Here is a 21,811-nt window from a genome sequence, read left to right as displayed (position 1 = left end):
ATAATGTAAATAAGTAGAATGTGTCTGCAAGACGAGAGGTGGGCCGTCAATTGCAGTAGGTACGCGTGCAGTTCTTTGCACGTATGAATGCAGAGTAGTATGTGCCAGTGCATCGAGATGCAGTCAAATACGTATGGATGTAAAAATGGTGACTGGTACATGTGTGGGTGCAGTGTAGGTGCGTGAAGTGACATACCGGCTTGTGCTAAGCAACGCAGGACGTGAGAGCTCTCTTCATGTTCCTGCTGCTTCGTAAGTACGGAAAAAGACAGTGAAGATTTTCTGTGCAATCAAGACCATTCAGCTTTCCCCCGCCCCCACAAAGCAGGACACCCCCCCCATCCCCGCTTCTTCACGTAACTCGATCGGATCGGACATTTGGAGGAAGAGTAGAAAGGACACAAGCAGGCAAGACCCAGGCAGTTCTTTCGACGCTCGATTACCGCTGTCTAAGACTAACACTTGAAGAGCGCATGTCTCGCGAAGAACCCGCCCGCGTTCTCTTCGGCTCCGCCCAGGGCAGGCCTGGTTCGCCCAACTCTTCTAGGCCCCGCCCCATCGGTGTCTTTGGCTCCTCCCCCTCTAGTGCGCTTTAATCTAGTCGCGCGCACTCCGTCAGCCTGCCTCTAGGAGGCTGGGCCCGCCTTCTCGTCCCCCTTCCCCTTCACGCTGGCTCCACCTCACGCGCTTTTCCTTTCCCCTCCTCCCCCTTCCCCGCTCTCGCGCTTCTTCTCCCCCCGGTTCCCCCCACCCGCCTCCCTGTCAGTGTGGTGGCTGCGCTGGGAAACATGGCGTCGGAGGGGATGATTTTAACGAACCACGACCACCAAATCCGCGTCGGGGTCCTCACAGGTAACGAACCGCGGCCGGGAAGCCGGGCAGAGGTGGCTACGGGTCGGGACTCGCTGTCAAGGCCGCTCCGCATGGGCTGCTGGTTCTCGCTCCTGCTACCGGCACCGCCGTCTCTTTAGCTCCTTCAACGCCTGTCGGGCTCTTCCACCGCTGTTCTGGGACCCGGGGAACCGTTCGCTGCTTTGGGAAGAGACCTCCTCGGGAACCCCCCCCCCCCTTCCTCCTCCGAGTCAAGGCTCGGCTTCATCGGCTGAAGTGGAAGAGAGGGAGGACGGGAAAAAACAGTCTTGGCGGGCGTAGGGACGGTGGGATTGGGCGCTGCTGTTGCTGCCGCATGCGGGCGGGAGGCTGTTCAGTGCCGCAGCCTCAAGCTCTCCGCTCCCGCTGGGGACTGGCCTGTAAATAACTCATGTGAGGGAGGGGGGACCTGGAGATGCCGGGTTTGCCTCGGGCATTAAGGGAGATCCAGGTGCAAAGGTGCCTGGGAAAAGTGGATGCCTGCCCTGACTGCGAGTGCTGAAGCTGCATGATCTTCTCTCTACGGGCCCCAGAAGAATCGGTATCCCCCTCCCCTCTTCCGGGGTACGCCTTGAGATTAGCCAATTTTAAACTGGAGAGACTTTTGCAAATCTCACTCTTCCTTTTCAATCCGCGAGAGGCTATGTATGGTTAAGGGAGAGGAAAGGTCGGGATCATGGGTGCGTGCAGGATGCCGCTTGAACTGGTTCTTTAAAATCCTCCCCCCCCCCCCCCCGCGTATAGCCGAGATCTGTTGTCAAGTGTGAAGCTTTGATATATTCTTTCTCTGTTTTTGCTGGTGTGACCGTCTGGGTATGTATTGTCTTTGAGATCTTGATTCTTTTGAAGGAAGAGCTATATATATTCACAAATAAAGCCAAAGGGTTTGAATGGTCAAATTAAATCGGAAGAGGTTTGTGTGTGTAGAGATGAAGAGGAGGGAAGGGGAAAGCGGGAGGAAAATCCTGAAGATATTTTGTTCTCTTGTGTAATTTCCATTCATCTTCCTCTTAATGGGGACTTGTGAGAGCCTTTCTGAAAAATCTAAGGCTGCAGGCTGAAAAGGGATGACACAGCTGAACACTGCGGAGTCAGATAGGGCTAGCTAATAAAAAACTTATTAATTCAGTCTTGTGGTATTAAATAAAATAACAGTGTTTAAAAAAATGTTCTGTGTTTGTGTACTGCATACTTGGCTGCCCTAGATTTTGGAGGAGCCTGTCGTCTGCCTATGAATAGCTGCTTGGAGCCTTCCTGAGTGTGACAGGGAAATCCCAGAGTCTGATGGTGTGCTGTTCTCTCTTTTTGGTATTGAAATTTCCAGCCCTTGATTTTCATCTACAGTATAAATGATAAAATATAGATGTTAGGTTTGAAAGTTATTTTCTATGCTTTCTGTTAAGGTTTTTTCTTCAACAATGTTGTGGCAGGATACAAATGTCTAGAAGCTTCTGCTATAAGAGAAGCATAATTCTCACTAATGCTTCTGTATTCTAAGACAACTGCATTGTTAAATTTGGAATTTGTTGACTTGACAAAGTATGAAAATCAAATTGCTGGAATTTGTTCCCTTGCTATTGATGTGTTCTCCCTTCATTTATGTTCTAAGAGATAAGGTTGCCTCTAAAGGCAGGAGGCACAGAAATAGGCAAATATGGGTTTCACATATTTTCTGAATTTTTGCTTTGTGGGCTGGGATTTTTTTTAAGTGTTGTGGCTGTTCTTATATTGCTATTGGGAATAAAGCAAACATAACTGTTTCTATTTACCAATAGGTCTTAATTTTGGATGTGATAATACAAGAACTGTATTACAATTGTAATACAAGAATTGTGCCGCCTTTGAATTTTATTTTTTAGAATTGTTTTGTTGCAGTTTCGTACTTTTGGTGCATTTTGCTTTATTGACTGTAAGTTAATAACCAGTATGAAGGATAGTCTCTTGGAGAAGGTTTCGGCAATTTTGACAGCAAAAACAAAGAAGCGCATTATATTTGTGCTAGTTTCAGTTCCATTATACTTTCAGAAAAGTTTAACTATCAGTGTTGTCTCCTGTAGTATTTAGGAACAATTAATCATTAGTTCATTAGTGTGGCGTACGTTCTTGGATATTCTTCTAATTGCTTTGATTCAGCAAAATCCTATTTATTTATTTGACTTGCTTAATTGCTCCATCCTGGCCTAGGCCAGGTTCTGGGCAATGTACAGCAGATACAACATACAAAAAGTCAACTTAAAACATTTCAGCAAGTTAAGCCAATAAAATTCTACAAACTCTTGATGGTGTCTCACTAATTACACCATCTGTGAAGTTTTTATAGACACAAGAATTTGGATGTACTGTAAATTGTTGCATTGATTTTCAGTTTTATGAAATATATTACAATTATAAATATATAAATATAAAATTATATATTATGGGATCAAAATGTCTCTACATTGGATTGGACCTTGTGATCTGTGGACACTGGGATCATAGGTTTTATCCACTTTTCCTAGCCCATGGAAGTCATTTCTGACGCTTGGATAGTTTTATTCTGTGGTTGTGGGATCCTTATCATCTAATGGACACTTGGCTGCAGTAAGGATGGGGGAAGGGAAACCCTTTCTGCCACTTTCATCTGTACAGCACTCCTCACAGAAGAGACAGAAGGGCAGTTTTGTCCACTTCCCCCTCCTCACCCTTCCAACTCAGATCTTTCAGACACTAGAAAGACTCCTTTTCTGGGGTCACAAAGCACTGTTTGGAGGAGCAGAACATGAAAATTACCATGGGATTCAAAACCCTTCTGTTATTAGTTGCTAATAATATGAAATCATAATATACGAAAACATTTATAATAAATATATATTTTATGAAATATTGTTTATTCCTGCGGTATAGTACTTTAACTGGGACTGTTGAAGTAAGGTAATACTTTCTTTGATTTAACTTTTCCATTTCAGCCAATGATAATTTTCTTCCTTGAATTTTCTGGGTTGACAAATCATGTGTGATTTGCAGTGTCTTGCATAATCTCTTCCGTCCCTCAATTCATTCCTAGCATTACGTTTTAAAAATAGTGTGTTGAATTAATTTAGTAGCAAACGGGAGATTTTTTGAAAGTAGTATTTACTGTATTGCAAGTTAATTATAGTATTTATGTGTGATTGTAACTGTGGTCCAGTAATAAACTGTAGTTCAGTAATAAATTTGCTGCAATGGTCCCATCTTACATATGTTTTCAGTTAGGTATATGTTCAGTGGTTGGCTCTGTGTGTTAATTTTGAATGGGGATTATCTAAGCCTGGGGTGTCAAACTCATTTGTTATGAGGGCCAGATCTGACATAAATGAGGCCTTTTCAGGCCAGGGCCACGTTGGGCCAGGCCATGTGTGTACCAATTTATGATTAGGTAGCAGAGAGATAAACTTTATAAAGGACACAGACAAACACAAAGATTTTTTTAAAAAAATACTTAAAAATAAAACATGCTTAAAACATTAGCACTCATTGGACTTAAGGGTACTTTCTTTGTATTTCTCCTGTGTGATCCAGGGAACTGGGCAAAGGAAGCTCTGGCTCTTTCCTTCCTTCTAGAAGGAAGTGTGCAGATTCTTATCTGACAGAACTGGGTTTGATTCCCCACTCCTCCATAGGGTTGCCAAGTCCAATTCAAGAAATATCTGGGGACTTTGGGGGTGGAGCCAGGAAACATTGGGGTGGAGCCAGGAGCAAGGGTGTGACAAGCATAATTGAACTCCAAGGGAGTTCTGGCCATCACATTTAAAGGGACAGCACACCTTTTAAAATGCTTTCCTTCCATTGAAAATAATGAAGGATAGGGGCACCCTCTTTTGGGGCTCATAGAATTGGACCCCCTGGTCCAATCCTTTTGAGACTTGGAAGGTGTTTGGAAGAGAGGCACTAGATGCTACACTGAAAATTTGGCACCTCTACCTCAAAAAACAGCCCCCCCAGAGCCCCCGATACCCACAGATCAATTCCCCATCATTCCCTATGGGAATCTTTTGTGGAGGTGCATAATGGCTGTGGGGGTGGGGCTTCCCCCGCTGGCCAGCTGGCTGGGGGAGGGGAGAAGCCTGTAAAATCGGGGGATCCCCCGCTGGCACCTGGGGATTGGGAAGCCTGCTCCTCCACTTACAGCTGCTGGAATGGCCTTGGGTTAGTCATAGCTATTGCAGGAGTTGTCCTTGAAAGGGCAGCTACTGTGAAGAGCCTTCTCAGCTTCACCTACCTCACAGGGTGTTTGTTGTGGGGGGAGAAGATATAGGAAATTGTGAGCCGTTCTGAGTCTCTGATTCAAAGAGAAGGGCGGGGTATAAATCTGCAGTCTTTTTCTTCTTAAGACTTCATCTTAAATTTTGTAGTGGTGGAAAGTGCCAGTTTCATTTTCCTTTCTAGTTTGCTAACTTGACAAAATTTCAGGGTAAAGTTCAGTAAAGCCCATGCTCAGTTTCACTTACTGAAATATCCAGGGGCAGATGTATGGAGTATTCCAGTAAAACAAGAAACAGTTGTGCATTTACTTTGGTGGAAAGTTTGTAAAACTGCAGTTCTGAATATTTATAAACTCTTCTGCTTTGCCTAAAGAGAAATAGTTACTTCCAGGGCTTTTTTGTTAGCGGGAACTCCTTTGCATATTAGGCCACACACCCCTGATGTAGCCAATCCTCCAAGAGCTTACAGGGCTCTTAGTGCGGGGCCTACTGTAAGCTTTTTCACTTTTTCTTCTATAATATCCACTCAATGTAGTAAGAAAACAGATCGACAAAACCAGTATGTTTTCTAGGGATATCCTGCTACAAGATAGGCCCAAATAAAACAGCAAGAGAAAACCACTTGTGATTACATACAGCTCTTAGCTCAGACTAGTTCAAAATATCATTAACAAGCCACAAACTATGCTGGACAATGATACTCCCCCTCTCACAACCTCTTCTTGACCACAGTCTCTTAACTTTAAATAACTTCTCAGCCACAGCAGTACTCTTCCTAACATGGACATGGTGTCTGGACCAGAGCCTGCAACAAACCAAGATGTCAACTCTGCCCCCATAGCTACTCTGACAACACAACCACCAGACCGACCAGCATCATCAGACTATCAACACCAGCCATACCATCTCAGGTTCATTCACTTGTTCATCTTCCAATGTTATATCTGCCATCAAATGCAGCTGTAGCCAGGATTTTTTTTGTTTGTGGGGCAGTTTTTCCCCCCCTGTGGGACACTCATTATGCTTATACTTATACCTTTAAAAATAAGTAAATAATAAAGATAAACAAGACATTTGGCTCTGCACCCCGCAACCCCCCACATAAGATTACATTGGAAAACAAAACAAACATGAACGGTTTCTTTTACTTAACCCCCCCCCCCAAAAAAAAAACTATGAACCAGGCCCTGCAGACAGAGCCCATAAGTGTACAAGGGCTTAGCTAACTGAAGACAGGTAAGGAAACTCCTGGAGATGTTGGGATTGAGCCTGGGGAGAACAGGGACCTCAGTGGGGTAAAGTGCCGTAGAGACTTCCCTCCAGAGCATTCATTTACTCCTGGGAAACTGACTGATATCTGTAGTCTGGAGATGGGAGATCCCCATGGTCCCACCTGGAGTCTGACTTCTCTACCCACCATGGAGCTTTCCTCACAAGATTAAACACACACTCAAATGCAAAACAAAAGCAAGAACTCTAATACACAAATATGAGCTCCCAGTGAGTAAACTTTCCCAGCAAAGAGATTAAAAGGTGCACACACTCACTCTTCAAATGGAAGAGCAAAAGCAAGGACACTGTTCTCCCCATTGCTACTGATTCCGACTGTGGGGCTTACTGGTGATCAGAGAGAGAGGCACAATAAATGAAATAAAAAAATGGAGCTCAGGGAAGTTGAGGGGGGGGGCTTGGCAGTAAGTTGGGGGCCGGGCCCCAAGAGGCCCTAGTGTAGCGATGGACCTGATCAAATGTCATCAGTGCCCTTCCACTCTACATTGGACAAATAGGTCAGTCCCTACACAAAAGAACAAATGAACATAAATTCAGTGATAAAAACCACAATGCCCTCAAACCAGTGGGATAATAATTTAATATTCCAAGTCATTCCATTGCTGATTTAGGAGTGGCAGCCTTCAAACAAAGAAATTTCAAGGGGAAATTACAATGTTAGATTGCTGAACTTGAATTAATTCACAAGTTCAGAACAATGGACAACCTCCAGAGCTCCATGGGGACATCCATGGGCAAAACCAGAACATACAATGAGGGTATGGAGTTCCAACCTAGGATCAGCATAGGGCATAGTACATAAACATCTAGTTTTTTTAAATGAAACCAAGTCCTCAGGGCTAGATGAACTGCATCCAAGAGTAGTAATGCTTGCTGATGTAATTTCTGAGTCTCTGGCCATAATTTTTAAGAATTCTTGGAGGTGAGGTGCCTGAAGATTGGAGGTGGACGAATGTTGTCCCCAACTTCAAGAAGGGGAAAAAGGAGGATCTGGGTAACTACTGACCCATCAGCTTGTCGTCTATATCTGGGAAAGTTTTAGAACAAATTATCAGTCAGTCCTGGAACAGTTAGAAAGGATGGCTGTGATTACTAAAAGCCAGCATGGGTTTCTCAAGAACAAGTCATGTCAGACTATCCTGATCTTTTTTTTTTTTTTTTTTAAAGAAAGTAACTACTTTCAGAATCAGGGGAATGCTGTAGACATAGTTTATCTTGATTTCAGTATTGCTTATGATAAGGTTCCATGTGCTATCCCTATTGACAGTTGGTAAAATGTGGTTTGGATCCTGTTACCGTTAGGTGGATCTGTAACTGGTTGACAGACTGCACCCAAAGAGTGCTTGTGAATGGTTTCATCCTCCTGGAGACGAGTGACAAGTGGAGTGCCTCAAGGATCTGTTCTGGGACCTGTTTTGTTCAGCATCTTTATAAATGATTTGGATGAAGTAATAGAGGGAATGCTTATTAAATTTGCAGATGATACTAAATTGGGTTGGGTTGCAAATACAGTAGAAGACAGATACAGGATACAGAATGGTCTTGACAGGCTGGAAAACTGGGCTGAAACCAATAAAATGAATTTTAACAGGGATAAATGTAAAGTTATGCATTTGGGTAGTAAAAATCTAATGCATGGTTATAGGATGGGGGAGACTTGTCTGGGCAGTAGTATCTGTGAAAAGGATCTAGGAGTCTTAGTGAACCATACGTTGAACATGAGTCAACAGTGTGATGTGGTGGCTAAAAAGGCAAATGGAATATTGGGCTGTATTAACAGAAGTATTGTGTCCAGATTACGTGAAGTGATGGTACTGCTTTACTCTGCTCTGGTAAGACCTCACCTGGAGTATTGTGTTCAGTTTGGGGCACCACATTTTAAGAAGGCTATAGACAAGCTGGAACGGGTCTAGAGGAGGGCAACAAAGATGGTGAGCGGTCTGGAGTTCAAGTCCTATGAAGAAAGGTTGAAGGAGCTGGGCATGTTTTAGCCTGGAGAGGAGGCGGCTGAGAGGTGATATGATCACCATCTTCAAGTACTTGAAGGGCTGTAATATAGAAGATGGTGCAGAAATGTTTTCTGTGGCCCCAGAAGGTAGGACCAGAACCAGCGGGTTGAAAATAAATTTTAAAAGTTTCCGGCTCAACATTAGGAAAACCTTTCTGAGGGTTAGAGCAGTTTCTCAGTTGAACAGTCTTCCTCGGACAGTGGTGGGCTCTTCTTTGGAGGTTTTTTAAACGGAGGCTGGATGGCCATCTGACAGTAATGCTGATCCTGTGAGTTTAGGGGAAGTGATTTGAGAATTTCTTGCATTGTGCAGGGGGTTGGACTACATGTCCCTGGACGTCCCTTCCAACTCTATGATTCTATGGGATTCTTACCTGCCTGCAGATGCTAATTTTCTGCCACCAAGCTTTTCCCTTCTGTTCTAATCATGCAAATTACACTATGCATTGTACTTTTGCATTTTTCACAGCATTCTTTACATCAAAGATTTCAGGTTTTCATGGCTGGTAACGTCATTAGGGTTTGTAGAATCTTTCGGGCTCAAGTGCCGTGTTCTACTGGAGAAAGTTTTTCTTCCAGACGTTTCGTTCTCGGCTGTGGAGAACATCCTCAGTGGCGTTGCAGCCGGAGCAGGCGTTCTGACCTTCTTGGCTGCTGTGCATTGAGTGAGGCCCGGGCTACTGGAGAGCTGCTATTTCTAGGCTGGAGGGGGTGTGGTGAAAGGGCAATAGGTTTGTGGATGTGCCCATTGTTTGGTGGGGCTTCCTGGAAGGGTAGTGATAAGGAAACTGGCTGTTGAATGTGAATTGTTCTGTGTTAATTGCTGGGAGGGTTGGAAGGGGTGTGAAGATAAGGAAGATGGTTGTTGACTGTGCTGCTTGTTCTGTGGAATGTACTGGTTGTTCTGTGACTTTCTGCAATTTATAGTCTGTAGGGTGTTTTGCAGAGCTGGGTACCAAGATTTATGGATTCTTTACATCACCCTTCACATCTTTTGACTGGGTCATAAAGACTTCAGGATTTCCATTCCTCCTTGTCTAATAGAGGGAGCTTAGACTCTCAAAAGTTTATGCCCTGAAACTTGTTGGTCTTTAAGGTGCAACTGGGCTTATAAGAACATAAGAGAAGTCATGTTGGATCAGGCCAATGGCCCGTCCAGTCCCTCTGTGTCACACAGTGGCCGAAACCTAAGTGTCATCAGGAGGTCCATCAGCAGGGCCAGAATTCTAGAAGCCCTCCCACTGTGCCCCCGCAAGCACCAATAATACAGAGCGCCACTGCCCCGGACATAGTGTTCTGTCTATACCTTATGAATAGTAGCTGCTGATAGACCTCTGCTCCATATTTTATCCAGTTCCCTCTTGAAGCTGTCTATGCTTGTAGCTGCCACCACTTCTAGCAGCAGTAAATTCCATGTGTTAATTATTCAAAGGAAGAAGTTCCTTCTTTGATCTGTTCTAAGCTTACTGTTCATTAATTTCATTATGTGCCCACAAATTCTTGTATTGTAAGAAAGAGAGAAAATACTACTTTCTCTGCTTTCTCTATTCCGTGCCTAATTTTGTAAACCACTATCATGTTAATCCTCGATCTTCATTTTTCCAAGCTTAAAGAGCCCTGACCTTTTTAACCTTTCTTCATAGAGAAGGTGTTCCATTCCCTTAATCATTTTAGTTGCCCTTTCTATACCTTTTCCATATATTTTTTTTGAGACACAGTCAGCACAGCTGTACACAGCATTCCAAATGAGGCTGCACTGTAGATTTATACAGGGGCATTATGATACTGGCTGATTGAATCCCCTTTCTAATAATTCCCAAAATAGCATTTGCCTTTTTTTAATTTCTGTTGGATACCGAGTCAACAATTTCAGTGAATTATCTACCACCACTCCAAGAGCTCTTTCATGGTCAGTTACCACCAGTTTGGACCCTTTTAGTATATATTTATAGTTATGCCATCAATAGGGCCTGGTGATTTGTCAGTTTTTAATTTGTCTATCTGGCATAGGACCTCTTCTCTTGTTACATTAATCCGATTCAGGTCTTTTGACACTTCTCCCGAAATTGGCAGTTCTGGAGTGGGCAGGTACATTCTCCACAGAGAAAACAGCAGCAAAAAGTGCATTAAGTTTCTCTGCCATTTCTCAATCATCCATTAGTAATCCTATTACCCCTTGGCCATCCAGTGGTCTTGTTGCCTCCCTGGCTGATTTTCTGCTACTAATGTACTTGAAGAATTTTTTATTGTTGGTTTTTATGTTCCTCATAGTCCCTTTTTGCCTGCTTGATCACCATCTTGCATTTTATTTTTCAAAACTTGTGCTCCCTTTTATTTACCTCACTCAGACTAGTCTTCCAACACTTAATGGAATCCTTACCTTTTACTGTTTCCATTACTTTGTTCATTGACCATGCAGACCTTTTTTATACCTATTTGTACCTTTCTTAACATGTGGTATAAATTTTATCTAAGCTTTGATTTTTAGTTTTAAATAGTTTAAAACAGCTTCCAGTTGTAGTTTTAAATAGTTTCCAAGTTTCCCAAAGGGATTTGACTTTCCTTTCCATTCCGTTCCATTCCGTTTCTTCTTCACAAGCTCCCTCATTTGACAGTAGTAACCCTTTCTAAAGTGAAATGTGGTTGTGTTGGTCTTTTTTGGCAACTCCCTATTTACATAAATGCTAAACTTAATAGCATTATGGTCACTGTTCCCAACTGGTGCTAGCATGTTTACTTTCTCACCAGGCTTGAATATTACAAAGGACCAAGTTCAGGGTTATTTCCTCCCTAGTAGGTTCTGTAATCATCTGCTCTGTTGCACAGTCACTGAGAGTATCTAGAAACCCGGTCTCTTTCTCCAGACTTGAACGTATATTGAACTAATCAATGTGTGGGTAGTTAAGATTGTTTCTTATGATACAGTAACTTCATGTAGCTGCTTTAATTCTTTTGCTGTTTTTAAATTGTCGTCTAATTTTTGATCTGGTGGGTGATAACAAACTCTCAGAGTTAAGCTTTCTTTTGGGCATACCATTTCCACTCATTGTGTTTCTGTAAGTGAATTTGTTTCTCTTACATTCTCAGTTTTTACTGGACTGTGTACCCTCTCTGAAATACAGAGCCACTCTAGCTCCAACCCTTCCTTCCCTACCCTTCCAATATAATTTATATTCAGGAATCACTGCATCCCACTGATTATCCTTATCCCACCAAGTTTCTGGAATGCCCACCAATGTCTGTATTCTCTTCTGACACTAAACATTCCAGCTCCCCATTTTACCTTGGACATTTCTAGCACTTATATACAAATGTCTATAATTTCTCAGATGTATTAGGCCTGCAGCCTTCCTCCTGTGGCCTCTAGACCTTGACAGGCAATCAGAATTGTTTGTCGGTGACCAGTCCTAATCAATTTCCCTCTAAAAAAGTAGTAGCTACCCCTTCATCTCTTTGAGATGAGCCATCCCAAATCAGAGACATATTATCTTGTGTTCGGTTCCCCCCAATATTTAGTTAAAAAACTGCTTGGCCTCAGTTTTATTTTAAGTGCCAGCAGCCTGGTTCCTTCATGAGAAAGTGGAGTCGGTTTCTTTTGTACTGGTCTTGCTTGTTCCAGAAAGCATCCTAGTGCCTACCAAACTTCATCCCCTCCCTCAAGACACCGTTGTTTCATCCATGCATCGAAACTCCTAATTTACTTAGCTTCATGATGTTTTACTTGTCTTTTGTGCTCTTCTATGTTTTTGAATTATTTTACTTTTTAATTTGTTTCCTTTAAGCCTCTGTGAGCAGATCTCTGCAGAAGTGGCTGTTACATTTTTAAAATAAATAAAAATAAACTTTGGCTTCATTCTTATGCATGGGAAACATCAATTATCTTACTATCCTCTGTCTTTCTCTTTTTGCTGATCTCAAAATGTGATTATGAATCCCCTAAAGATTTGAATGCTCATTTGTTCAGTAGAGAGACCGAGAGAAGTAGTAGAAGAAAATTTGCTTTGGGATGAAGATGGTGCTTATGTATTTATTTTTTAAAAGTAATATTTACTTACAGTAGTGTTCTGTTGACCTCAAATTTATGAAAGGGAATCCCACCACAAAAGTCCTCAAGCTGTTAAGAATGATTCATTATGATGAACGATTTTCTGATTGTCTGCTCTCAGACACAGGGATTTCTTTAAAAAAACTGCAATTAAGATCAAGATTTCTAGAAAAACTATAACTACTGTATGGTGTAGTGATTGCTCTCTAATGTGCATATTCTAAACTTTTTGCTCTCTGATGTATATATTTTAAACTTTTTGAGTGATATTAACTGTTTATGGGGGGGCACATTTGCAATTACCATCAATTAAAAAGCAATTTAATTCTATTCTTGATGTGATGCCTGTGCCTCAGGGAGGTTCACAGCTTACCTGTTCCTTTGGTGGTTGCTTCAAGGAGGTAACCTGCTTACCACCTGGCAATAGCTCCACTCCTTTCCTGAAATACAGGGCAGCAGCCACTTTGGGGAAATGATACTCAGAAGAGCCACAGGTAGCATATCAAAGAGCCACATGGCTCCCAGGCCACTGAGTGGAGTATCACTGGTCTGAATAGTCTAAAGTTCTTTATTCTTTAGTAAAGCAGTGAGGTAATTCTGGTTGCCATTCATCCCACTGACTGAAACCAGAACAAGTTCTTTTATTAGTGCAGATGTCAGCTCTTAATATGTCCTCCTTCAGGGTATGGGGTGGAGATGTTAGATAATGTAGCAAGGGTTTTTTTGCTTTCTGTCTCATTACTTGTTATAGAGGAACTGAGTAGGTGAGGTCCTAGAAGCTTGGTGTTCCGTCAATACATTTTCCTTATTAGAATGGCAGTTTCCTTAGACTGATCTTTTACTCTTTTTGAAGAACTTCTGAAAGATGAACAGATTCCTCTGATGAAGTCTGTTGGTGAAACATGTAGGGAATTTTTGGAAATTTAATTGAGTAATAAAGTATAATTTTACCTGATTTTGCCTTGGCCTTATTTTGTATCTGCAGTGAAAGCAGGCAATGATAATGTGTTAATCACAATTAGCAGTGCTTTTAGAAATGGACACTAAGTCATTAATCTTGTTATAATTCAGCCACAATTACACATAATTCAGCCACAATTACACATTCATATATTAACCACCCACATGCAGATTCTTCCATATTATGTTGTAATCAGATGATGGTTACTATGGGTGTGCATTCAAACCAGATACACCCCCCCAAAACAGCTGATTTGGCTATATTCATGCTATATAGAACCAAATCAGATTCTTTGATCTGATTCAGGAGCCGTATACTGCAGCCATTAATTGCCGCCGAAATTCAGCGGCCATTAGTGCCAAGCATGGTGAAATTCCATTGATAATTGATTGTTGTAGGATCCTGCCTAAACCTGGTCTGTGAAGTGTCATGGAGGATCCAACTTTGTTAGCTGTGTTATTCTTTCCCTTCCCCCTGTCTTGCTTTATGGCTTAAAATTAGAAGTAGTAAGAACTGAAACTAAGTAATCAGCACTTTCCCATACATTCCTGTAAGGGAGTACGAGACATCTGGGGAAAGCAAAGACGAAGTCCTGATAACACTATGGGAACGTAGACATTTATGATAGTTTATGTGTGAGTGCTACCCCGCACCCCCCCATCCCTTGGAATCCTTTTGAAGTAAGCCTTAAAAGTATTGTAATAATGTATTGTCAGCATTACTCTCAAAAATGTGTTCTACAGAAAGTATGAGTCTATCAATAAATGTAGTCTTTGTATCAACTTCGACTCGTCATTGAACCCGCATGCTTGACATTTTGTGAGTAAACTGGCAAGAAGTTTAACTGCCCTGGCAACTTTATAACCGAATGGCTGAAAAGATTCCAGTAAGCAGTGAACTTCCAGAACCTGAAGAAGGGGCGAGAGCACCTACCCCGCTGTGGCACGTGCTGGACGCCTAGAGAGTCGCTGGACCGAGTTCCCCTCTCCACATTCAACAACTCTTGGTAACCCTGTGGCAGTGGCACCCACGTACCTCTACCACCATGATGGATGAGGCCCTGGTGTGCCGAGAGGCCATCCTAACTAGGCACATGCGCTGGGTGAAGATGGCCAACGAAGGGGGTGAGAATCCCGGACCTGGAGAGGAAGAGGGTGCAGCGGCCGCAGTAGTACCCGGTGCGGAAGCTGACCCCCCTCTGGATGCAGGGGTTGGGAACCCCGAAATACCGGGCCCAAGAGAGGAGAAAGACAAGATGGCTCGAGAATTCAGAGTGATGATGAAAGGAGGTCGAAGAGGTTGCCAAGGGGTTGCGGGATGAGATGCAGGCGATGACCACCATGATGGCCGGAGAGTTCAACAGGCAAATCGACAGAGTCCTGGGAACGGCCGACCCAAGAAGAACCCCGCAACCGACTGCGGCTAGACCCTTGGCAGCACCGCTACAACCGCAACCGACGGCGCCCCCAGCCCCTCGATTAGGGGGCCGCGGGAGGAAGTTGGAAGCCACCTTTGATGGGGACCCCGAGGAGGTGGAGTATTTCACGATCCAGGAGACCTGCGCACTGGCTGCCCTGAGAGATATGCAATAGGGCTCAAAGACGATTCGGGAGTATGCGGCTTCCATACCAACGCGGCCAAGGTGAGGAAGTGGAGTGAGTTGATGAAGATTGAGCACTTCACCTGTGGGCTGAATGCGAGCATCCTGGATCGAGCCCTGCAGCAAGCCAGACCAACCACACTGGTGGGATGGATCCAGCTGGCGGGAGAAGTGGAAACCAACATGAAGAGAGTGGCCATGCAGCACCAACATCAAAGCAGTAAGTTGGGTCATAACCCGAAACCTGGAGGGAAGACGGAGGCGAAGAATTCCCAAGGGGGAGCCAGCGGGAAGCCACCGGGTACCCGCAAATGCTTCAGGTGCGGGGACCCGAACCACCTGGCCAGCAGCTGTCCGAACCCTCCCAGACCACCATCGAGCACCTCCAAGATGAGCACTCCGGCTCCAAAGAAACAGGCCAGCCGCCCTAAGGAAGCAGCGAAGAGCAGCGCAGCTGCGAGTTCGATGCTGGACGACGACACCATCGTCACCAATGAGCTGAGTGAGATGTCCTGGGTGGACGAGCCGTCGGGAAACGAGGATGACCTGCTCTAAATGGTGCCAGCCAGCAGGTCGCCGATGAACCGGCACCACCCAGGGTGAGAGTAATGGGGTCGCTATATTTTGTGCCAGTAATTTTGCTAAACAGCAAACTCATGAGGTTTGTGCAGGTGAAAGCCCTGATTGACTTGGGCTGCACAAGAGACATAATCACCCCTAAGTTGGTGGACGCATTGGGGCTTCCCACGACGGCTTTGCCGCATCCCATCCAATTTGAACAGATGGATGGGTCAGTAATGAGGGGGGAGCCATGCGTATTAGAGACTCAGTTAGTGCCGGTGGGCCTTTGTAATTGCCCCCTCCTCCTCATATGATGTGGTTTTGGAAGTAGGATGGTTGGCCAAGCATGAACCAGACATTTAGTGCATGTAGCTAATTGTCTGGGCGACCAGACAATAGAATTCAGTGACCCGAGATGTAAAGCCCATCTCTGGACTAAGGAGTGGGGTCCCAGTCCACCACCCCGAAATGAGAAGGTCTGCTTGACAATGGAGGAGGTCCAGACGATCCCTAAAGCTTATAGAGACTTGAGGGCGGTGTTCAGTGAACAGGGGGCCGATGAACTTCCGCCCCATAGGGACACAGACCGTGCCATTGAACTGATTCCGGGGCAGATCTTACCTAAGGCTAAGCTGTATTCGATGGGGTGGGCAGAAAAGGTGGAACTGCGGAAATTCCTAGATAAGAACTTGAAAAGAGGTTTCATCCGACCCGCTACAGCCCCCCATGCAGCTCCAGTCCTTTTCAGGAAAAAGAAGGACAGCTCGCTCAGACTTTGTACTGATTTTCGAGGGATTAATGGGATTTCCACCTCCAATGCCTATCCAGTCCCCCTCATCAAGGACTTACTCAGCACGATGTCGGAGGGGAAGGTCTTCACAAAGCTGGACTTGAGGGATGAGTATTTTAGAGTGTGCATCAAGGAGGGGGATGAGTGGAAACGTAGACATTTATGATAGTTTGTGTGAGTGCTACCCTGCACCCCCCATTCTTTGGAATCCTTTTGAAGTAAGCCTTAAAAGTATTGTATCAATGTATTGTCAGCATTGCTCTCAAGAATCTGTTCTACAGAAAGTATCGGTTTATCAATAAACGTAGTCTTTGTATCAACTTCGGCTCGTCATTGAACCCGCATGCTTGACAGTTAGACCCTACACCCTATGGGCCATTGAAGTCAATGGCAAAATAGGGTATAATGACGTGCAGCTGGGGGATGGGGGGGGGTTGAGATAAAGGCTCCATATTTGCAGGGTTGCTGCAGGAGCCTCTTCTCCACAGAACCCCCAGGTTTCAAAAAGATTGGACCAGGGGATCCAATTCTAGAGGCACCCAAATAGGGCCCTTTCCCCCTATGATAGGAAAAAACAATTGGTCACTTTCCCCATTGTAATTACAGTTGGAAAAGTGCCTTTGGAGGGGGGGGGGTTGAGTGAGAGGCACCAAATTTGTAAAGCTGCTTCTGGTGCCTCTCTCACATGGAACCTCTAATTTCCAAAAGGATTGGAGCAGGGGGTTCAACTCTAAGGGCATCATCTATGAAAACCTAACCCAGGCAGCAGTCAGATTCTCATAGAGAATCTCTGCAGTCAAGTCAACTGTGCTGAGGATGCTAGCTTGCAAGGAACATAATCACCCCACAGAACAAGTGCTACTGTGGCAATGGTAGTGCAGTGCACAGGACCTTAGTTCAAATTAAAGAATCTCTCAGAGTTAAAAATTGGGAATAGGGGCTTTATGTAGGAATTGCAGCACAAAACCAGTACATTGAATGCACAAATGCCAATCAGCAGAGATGGGGCATGAACTTTTCATGTGCAAAGGAGTTGCATACTGAACCGTAGCCCTAAATAAGAAATACCTATGGGGAATCCTGTAACACTACACTGTAAGAAAGAAAACTTTGGAAACTAGAACAGGACAGTTGGGTTTTAAAAGAAGCTTCTGGGAAGTCAAGGCTGCTCAAGGAGAACCTTAACTTATGTGGCAATAAGTTGCATGGACATCACCTCTAGTCTTTTTTTGGAAACCTGTCACTGCACTGTACTTGTTCCAGTTCTTGGTTCTGGCATGAAGAAAGAAGTATTCCTATCTATGATAACAAAGCTGAGAGACTAGTCACTGCAAAAATACTCAAGACCCAGGAACCAACCCCCAGGACTTCATAGAGATATCGGCTTCCTATCTCAGTGGACATAATAACTTGCTCAGCTCTTAATATTCCCCAGAATTCAGACTCCGTAGGTTTTAAAAGAGTATCCCGGTTTAGGATGATTGCCTGCTTGGGGTGGGTTAGGGATTTCTTTTGCGGTGGGGTGGGATTTGGTCAGGTCTTTAGAAGTTGAAATTTTGTGCAGGGTTTAAAAGCTTGTTGTAGAAATATTTCAATACTTTCATTCAAGATATTACTGTATTACTGCTGTTATTATTTTGTTGCTGGATAGGGGGCAGGGTGTTTTGTTAACTTAATGTTTTGTTAAATTTCTGATCACAACTTGTGTTAATGGTTGCTTGCAGATTTAATTATTGTTACTGTTTTGTAGGCATTGACAGATGTTTTTAAAGAATTTACTTGTGTTTCCTTTGTTGCTTGAGGTAGATGAGCAGCTGCTGTTGTGGGGTTGTGTCTTCTGGTTTGGTTCTCCTGGATACTGTTGTTGCTTTTGTGTGTGTGTTTTTTGCTGGACATTGTGATTTGTTGTGAATTTAGGATTGGTTTTTTATAGTTCCTCCCCCCCCCCCCCATTCTGGTTGCTGGGGAGGGGACTGGTGGTGGATGTTGGTGGGTTGCTGTGTTTCTCTGTGTTGTTTTGTCTTATACAGACTTGTGTTTTTGCCCTTTTTTCCTGGGTGGGCCTTGCAGCTGGTGTTACTGATACAGTCTTGTATTACTCTTTGTGACTTGCTTCCTCTGGTTACCTGATTACTTTTTCTGTCTTTGTTGCAGTTTGAAATCAGGTTTGGATTTAGTTGATTTTGGTCTTATTGGGGGAGCATGGTTGCTGGGTTGGTTGACGGTCAGGAAGAAGAAGAAGAAATTTGATTTATGTTCCACCCTCCACTCAAGAGTCACAGAGTGGCTCACAATCTCCTTTATCTCCCTCCCCCACAACAGACACCCTGTGAGATGGGTGGGACTGAGAGGACTCTCACAGCAGCTGCCCTTTCAAGGACAACCTCTGCCAGAGCTTTGGCTGACCCAAGGCCATGCCAGCAGGTGCAAGTGGAGGAGTGGGGAATCAAATCTGGTTCTCCCAGATAAGAGTCCACACACTTAACCACTACACCAAACTGGCTTTCAACCAGTTAGAGTCAAATGCATACTAATAACTGGGTGTTCACCGAGTATAACTAAAAATGGAGCAAGGTTAAAATACAGCAGCATACAACTACAAACCTGAACACCTAAATGTGAGAGAATAACATTTAGAAGTGTGCCAGTGACACCTCAAGACAAGCGAAGGACAATGCTAGGTGGTATAACCACCACCAGAGCTCCATGAGATTAAATGAAAAGGGTGTCTCCTCATATTTCATGGGGGAGATTTGTTGCCAGGAAGCATCATTAGAATCTAGATGCCAAAATGGCACAGTGGTAACTGCAGCTAGAAGTGGATTAACATATTAAACAAGAATAATAGAATCATAGTTGGAAGGGACCTACAGGGTCATCTAGTCCAACTCCCTGCACAATGCAGGAAATCCACAAATACCTACCTCAAATTCACAGGATCTTCATCGCTGTCAGATGGCCATCTAGCCTCTATTTAAAAACCTCCAAGGAAGGAGAGCCCACCACCTCCTGAGGAAGCCTGTTCCACTGAAGAATCACTATAACGGTCAGGAAGTTCTTCCTAATGTTGAGCCGGAAACTTTTTTGATTTAATTTCAACCCATTGGTTCTGGTCCTACCTTCTGGGGACACAGAAAACAATTCCACCTCATCTTCTATATGACAGCCCTTCAAGAACTTGAAGATGTTCTCCTCTCCAGGCTAAACATCCCCAGCTCCTTCAACCTGATAGTTCTCCTTACTCAGGCTCCTCCGCCTGAGTAAGGAACAGCCAGTCTGTGAATGGTGGCAGACCTCTTAAGTGTTGTGGCCACAATGTTGCCAGCTGGGTGACAGGTACTTTGGCTGGTGAAGAGCAGGGGGCAAGGATGAATGTATTAGCCTCTTGCCCTTTAAACCGCTTGTAGGGAGGGCTTTTCATGCATGTAGTCCACAAGGCCTGCTGAGTACGCATGGCTTAAGTGCCCTGAGTGCCAGCCAGGGACGAGCTGGGCTAAACTCTTCTCCACAAGTCTGGAGGAGGAGAAAGCCAGCCAGGCAGGAGGAGGCCAGGAGGGTAACCCCCACTGCTACTGTATTTTCTGAGTCAGCAAGGGAATGACCTTTGAAATGGGGTGCTGTGGGACAGGGATGTTGAATTCATTTGTTATGAGGGCCAGATCTGACATAAATGGTGTGTCATATGTAAAATGTAAGGGCCCTGCGGGATCTTATGCAGTTCCACAGGGCCTGTAAGGCTCTGCCAGGCTTACGGTTGAGGGCAGCAACAGTTTTTCTCCTTCCCCCCCCCGACACTTTGTAAGTTTTCTCTCCCCCCCCCCCCCCAAAGGATGCCCTGGTAGTCCAGAATGGGAACAGAAACTCATAGATTGCCATCTAGGATTTTAACCCCCCCTTTCCCCCCCAGACATTTTGTAAGCCCCCCCCCCCCCGAAGATACCTAGGTAGTCCAAAATGGGAACAAACTCATAGAACACCATCTGGGATTTTTAAATCCCCCCCTCATTTTTTGGTTTTTAATATATTAAGTGGTGTAACGGTTTTTAACTTGTGTATTATTTTATGGCATTATGCCTGATACATTTCCCAGAGCCCAGTGTAAGCTGGTATAGGGCAATTAATAAACAAGTAAAATTTAAACTTAAAATACAAACATGCTTAAAACAGTAATGCTCTTGCAATATTTTGTTTATGCACCATCTTTGCTATCCGATACCTCCCAAACCTCCCCTCTCACCCTTAAAAGATGCCTGCCTGAAATGGAAAGGTGGGGGAATAGTGGGATTTGGCAATGCAGTTTTAAAAACAAAATGTCAAGAAAAAGCGTAAGGATCACAGCAGAAACTAAAAATATAAACAAAACATTATTTATTATTATTTATTTATTACATTAAATTTCTATCCCGCCCTCTCCGTGAGTGAACTTAGGGCGGCTCACAACATTCATTTCCACAAGTTAAAAACCAATAAACATAATTACAATTTTAAATTTTTAAAAAACCATTTCATGGTGCTGTATTGCTACAATGTCCAATATAGACAAGTTCTTCTTTTCAGACGGTGATCACCAAGTACTCTATATGATGTCAGGTGGCAGCTTTCTCTCCTGGTTAGTTATCAAAGGCCTGTCGAAACAATTCGGTCTTACAGGCCCTGCGGAAAGTAGAGAGATCCCGCAGGGCTCTTATGGCTTCCGGGAGAGCATTCCACAATTCTGGTGCTGCCACCAAGAAGGCCCTAGCTCGCGTCAAACACAGCCTAGCCTCCTTTGGTCCAGGGATGGACAATAGATTTTTTTGTCCCTGAATGCAGTGCTCTCTGGGGAATATGTGGAGAAAGGCGGTCCCGCAGATAGACAGGTCCCTGACCATAAAGGGCTTTAAAGGTCAATACCAACACTTTGAAGCAGACTCGGAACACAATAGGTAGCCAGTGCAGCTCTTTCAGCACTGGCTGAATGTGCTCCCATCGAGGGAGCCTCATTAACAGCCGTGCCACAGCGTTCTGTACTAGCTGTAGTTTCCGAGTCAATGTCAGGGGTAGCCCCATGTAGAGAGCATTACAGTGATCTATTCTTGAGGTGACCGTAGCATGGATCACCATTGCTAAGTCGTTGTGCTCCAGGAAAGGGGCCAACTGCTGCACCCACTGAAGATGAAAAAAGGCGGATCTAATAGTGGCTGCTTCTTGGGCCTCCATTGTAAGAGAGGACTCAAGGAGCATGCCCAAGCTCTTGACCTTAGGGACCGGTGTTAGTGACACCCCGTCAAGAGCTGGCAGAAGGCTCTCCCCCCCCCCCCCAGACCACCCCGGCTCAGGTAGAGAACCTCTGTCTTTGTCGGATTCAGCTTTAGCCAACTCAGCCTGAGCCAAGATGCTACGGCTTTAAGAGCCAGGTCTAGATTTTCCGGGGTTCAGTCGGACTGTCGTCTGCATATTGGTGACAACCGAATCCATACCTCCTGA

The 21,811-nt window shown here is 44.3% G+C and overlaps 1 protein-coding gene across 14 annotated transcripts in view; it reads left to right on the top strand.

Moving 5' to 3' along the window:
* The first annotated feature begins 603 nt into the window (after positions 1-603).
* LOC132589015 (gephyrin) overlaps positions 604-21,811 on the top strand; it is a 680,040-nt gene continuing 658,832 nt past the window's right edge. For 4 of the 14 annotated variants that reach the window (XM_060261537.1, XM_060261534.1, XM_060261539.1 and 1 more), the window contains exon 1: positions 606-852. In XM_060261537.1, the coding sequence (XP_060117520.1) occupies positions 789-852 (64 nt within the window). In that variant the 5' untranslated portion in view covers positions 606-788. Of the gene's footprint in view, positions 853-21,811 lie in introns of all 14 variants that reach the window. The other 10 variants (XM_060261540.1, XM_060261530.1, XM_060261533.1 and 7 more) reach the window with 7 other exon arrangements.

The sequence above is a fragment of the Heteronotia binoei genome, chromosome 21 (genome assembly GCF_032191835.1).
Source record: "Heteronotia binoei isolate CCM8104 ecotype False Entrance Well chromosome 21, APGP_CSIRO_Hbin_v1, whole genome shotgun sequence".
Classification (NCBI taxonomy): domain Eukaryota; kingdom Metazoa; phylum Chordata; class Lepidosauria; order Squamata; family Gekkonidae; genus Heteronotia; species Heteronotia binoei.
The sequence above is the reverse complement of the archived record's forward strand: the minus strand, read 5'-3'. Positions and strand labels throughout refer to the sequence as shown.